The sequence below is a fragment of the Peromyscus eremicus genome, chromosome 1 (genome assembly GCF_949786415.1).
Source record: "Peromyscus eremicus chromosome 1, PerEre_H2_v1, whole genome shotgun sequence".
NCBI lineage: Eukaryota > Metazoa > Chordata > Mammalia > Rodentia > Cricetidae > Peromyscus > Peromyscus eremicus.
The window spans coordinates 156,750,145-156,754,323 of NC_081416.1; the positions used below are offsets into that span (position 1 = coordinate 156,750,145).

Sequence of the window (4,179 nt, forward strand, 5' to 3'; positions counted from 1 at the left end):
GACCGGTGTCACTTTTGGTAGATAGCTGCATGGGGATAGAGAGGCAGCCAAGGACTAGAAAGCTTCCTTTGACATCATGCTCCTCCACACGATGGTAATGATCTTTCCACTTTAGAAAGAATCTAAAAATAAAAGTGTGCTCGTTTGTTCAAGAGGGGAGGCACAAGGTACAACACAGAGCAAAGGAGCCAAGAATCTGTGTCCAGGAGACTTTTTCCCTAATCCCTGAACAATTTCATCTCCAATGTCTGCTATGTTATGTCAAGCTGAGACTACACATGTCATCTGCCTTCAGGGTGTTTGGAGTAGCTCAGTGACAGCAGGGTGTTGTTGGCTTTTTTCTCACTCCTTGTTCTTTTGGGGGTCCACCACCTAGCTCCCAAATAAACCACACACAGAGTCTTATTATTACTTATGAATGCCTGGCCTTAGCTTGGCTTGTTTCTTGCCAACTTTTCTTAACCTGAATTAGCGTGTCTGCCTTTTGCCTTTGAGCTTTTACCCTTTTTTTTTTTTTTTTTTTTTTTTTTTTTTGGTTTTTCGAGACAGGGTTTCTCTGTGTAGCTTTGTGCCTTTCCTGGAACTCACTTGGTAGCCCAGGCCGGCCTCGAACTCACAGAGATCCGCCTGGCTCTGCCTCCCGAGGGATTAAAGGCGTGCGCCACCACCACCCGGCGAGCTTTTACCTTTTTCTTATCTCTGTATTTCTTTCTTTCTGAATCCGTTGCTGGTTGTGTAGCTGGGTGGCTGGCCCCTGATGTCCTCCCCTCTCTCGTTCCTTCATTTTTCTCTCTGAGATTTCTCCTTCTATTTATCCTCTCTGCCTGCCAGCCCCGCCTATCCTTTCTCCTGCCTCTCTATTGGCCATTCAGCTCTTTATTAGACCAATCCAGTATTTTAGACAGTCACAGTAACACAGCTTCACAGTTAAACGAATGCAACATAAAAGAATGCAACACATCTTTGCATCATTAAACAAATGTTCCACAGCATAAAAGATCATAACACACCTTTAACTAACATCCTACAACAGCAGGACAAAAACTTGTACCTGAGCTTGGACGCTGGCCTCCCTAAGTGTGCATGTGCGTGTGTGTGTGTGTGTGTGCGTGTGTGTGTGTGTGTGTGTGTGTGTGTGTGTGTGTGTGTGTGTGTGTAAAACAGTCCTCGCTGTCTTGGAACTCTCCCTGTAGACCAGGGTGGCCTCGAACTCACAGTGATCCACCTGTCTCTGCCTCCCAGGTGCTGGGATTAAAGGTGTGCGCCACCACTGCCTGGCTCAAACTGATTTTAAGTGAAGAGGGCATGCTGAGGGCGCAGGGGCTGGAGAGATGGCTTGGTGGTCAAGACCATTCACTGTCCCTGCAGAAAAGCAAAGTTTGGTCCCCAGCACTCACATGGTTGCTTGCAGACATCCTTAACTCCGGTTCCATGGGGTCAGACGCCCTCTTCTGGTCTCTGTGGACACTACACACATGTGGTGCGTGTACCTACATTCAGGCTCTCATACACATAAAATAAATCTTTAAAAAGAGAGAGAGGGAGCATACTAAGAGGGTGACTAGGGCACAGCAGTCATCATCTCTCTCTGAATAGTTTCTGACAATATCTTTATTATGTGTCTGCATGTAATGGGGGCAAGTCCAAAATTTTAATGCGCTTGAAGAAGTGGAACAAATCGAAGTGTTCATTCACCCACCTCTCAGTAGCGATCTTCTTATTGAACATGTACTCTGAAGAAAGGATCTTGGTGGGTTTGTGGTAAAGCAGGTACTTGTTCAGGTGACTCTCGCCGAGACACAGTGCCTCAATGTTATTGGTTTTATCTGTTATGATCATCTGGTGACAGGCTGCAGTGAGCCTATATATCTCTGCCACTGATCCCCCAAATAAGGACCCTGTGTAATAAAAGTCCCCCTCGTCCTTTGGAATATAAGCTTGTGACTTAGGCCTGCGTTCATAGTGGAATGTCTCCCGACCAGCCATGAAGAAGTGCAGGTGAAGGGTGGCGAACAAGGGAGAGAGAATCTCCACACCCACCTTGTGCTGGAAGGTGACATCCACATCAGAACACACCAGATAAGCCACCTCCTTGTGAAAACGCTGCTTGGAATAGGTGCTGATGAACTCCATGCGCTGCATGGAAATGTCCTGCGGGCGTTCAAAACTCGGGATCTGGAGAGTAACCACTTTTCTTCCATCGTGGAGAGGGATCTGAGGGACAGTGTGAGGTTGGTCGGTGAAGATGTAGTAGTTCACCTTGTGTCCTACCATGAAGAATGTCTCCGCAGACCGCAGGAACTGCTCCAAGTACTCCTTGTAGTTTTTTAAAGCAAACACGGTCAATCCAATGGTAGCATTCCGGAGTTGGAACTGCTCATTTAAGATGTCGATGTTGAAAGTCCCTTCCCACACAACCGGGGCGAGCCAACTGGTCAACACAAGGACATCTCTCCTAGTGGGTATAAGCAGACTTGGCTGGGTATATATCAATTTTGACAATGACTTATCTTGCAGTCTATACTGTTTTCTATCAGCCACGTCTGCCTTGATTAGTTCACCCTTGTGAATCTGGCTCCTCTGGTACCAGTAGCCATAACCAAAGATGGCCAAGAGAAGAGCAATTAGAAGAAAAGTCGCTTGGTGAAATGAGAAGTATTGCCTAGACAATGTCCACAATGGCCAGGCCATGGTCCACGTCCGATAGATGTAGGCTGGATCTGTCAAGGCTCTCAGCTACCTGCCCCTGCCAAGAGATGGGGTGAAATGCATGGATCATGGAACACCCATGCCTCCCCCCACTCCTCCTGAGTCCCCATCACTGTACAAGAGGTACCGGAAAGCAGGGTGTCCAGGGTATCCCAGTGGAGGACAGTTCCAGAGATGTTACACAAGTTGTTAAATTCAGCTTTTGTTTGAGGTTCTGCTAAAAAAATTGCTCAGGGGAACCCAGTCAACAGGCAAGTGGATCTTCAGAGCCAGAATGCAGAAGCCAGGCCTGGCTCCTGAACCAGGGTGATGTGGATGCTGAGCAGATGAAGGGGACGTATTGTGATGAAAGCAAGTCAGGCAGGACCACCTGGGGGTCAGAAAGCCTGTGCCCTAGCCTGCCTGCCCTTCACCTTTCCCAGCCTGAAACCTTCGCTGACACCAGTCATCATTTGAGAATCCTGACCTAGAAACCCCAGTCCAAGAAGCAGGAAATCTCCAGGTCAAAGGTCACTTTCCTTTAGTCCCCAAGGAGATATTCGACACTCCCAAGGGTCTACTCAGGAGGCAGGAAACCATACACTGTGTTTAGGGTTAGACTGCCAAATTCTGTTATATTATTTTGATGCCACATAGAAGCCTAGGCATGAGTGCTGTGGGACCCTCCCAGCACGGATGAAAGAAAGCCCCAGGAAGATGGCTGACTAGACTTTGTTGACAGGCCCAGCTGGAAAGCAGAAACCAGTTCATCCGTGAGCTCTGGAACCCCTGATCTACCTCCTCACATATGCATCTTTTGGGAGGTTATTTGATGTCTTGGTTGACTTTCTATTGCTGAGATAATGACCATGACCAAAACCAACATGGGGAGAAAGGTTTAATTGGGCTATAGGTTACATGCAGCGCATCGTCGGGGAAGCCAGGGCAGGAGCTCAGGGACTGAAGCAGAGGCCGTTGAGAACTGCTGCTAGCTGGTTTGTTCCCCGGGGCCTGTTGAGCTGCTTTTCTTACACGCTCAGGACCACCTGTCATAGGGATGGCACCACCCACGGTGGGCTGGGCCCTCCCACATCGATTCTCAAACAAGAAAATGCCCCACAGACTCGCCTACAGGCCAATGTGAGATGGAGGCATTTTCTCAGTTGAGGTCCTCTCTTCCCAGATGACTCTAACTTGTGTCAAGTTGATAGAAAACAACAACATCATCAACAAAACAGGACATTTTCCAGGCAAATTATTTTGCTTAATACATGTCTTTGTGTGTGCATGTGTGGCATGCTTGTGCCTGTAGATGTGTGCATGTGCGGGAGTGAGAGGAAAATTTCAGGTGTTAGTGTCAGGAATGTCATCCACCTCCTTTGTAACAAGGTCTGTCATTGGCCCAGAGCTCAACAATTAGGCTTGACTGGCCGGTCAGTAAGCTCTGAGAATTCTCCTGCCTCTGCCTCCCCCGTACTGGTATTTCAAGTG

General features: G+C 48.0%; 1 protein-coding gene across 1 annotated transcript; it reads right to left on the reverse strand.

Moving 5' to 3' along the window:
- Positions 1 to 1,593: 1,593 nt before the first annotated feature.
- Positions 1,594 to 3,015, reverse strand: LOC131921169 (histo-blood group ABO system transferase 1-like). Its single transcript, XM_059275864.1, has 2 exons — positions 2,837 to 3,015; positions 1,594 to 2,746 (listed from the first exon to the last, which is right to left on the reverse strand). Exon 2 carries the CDS (start codon positions 2,689 to 2,691, stop codon positions 1,615 to 1,617), a length of 1,077 nt encoding a protein of 358 aa, XP_059131847.1. The 5' UTR covers positions 2,692 to 2,746; positions 2,837 to 3,015; the 3' UTR covers positions 1,594 to 1,614.
- Positions 3,016 to 4,179: the final 1,164 nt, after the last annotated feature.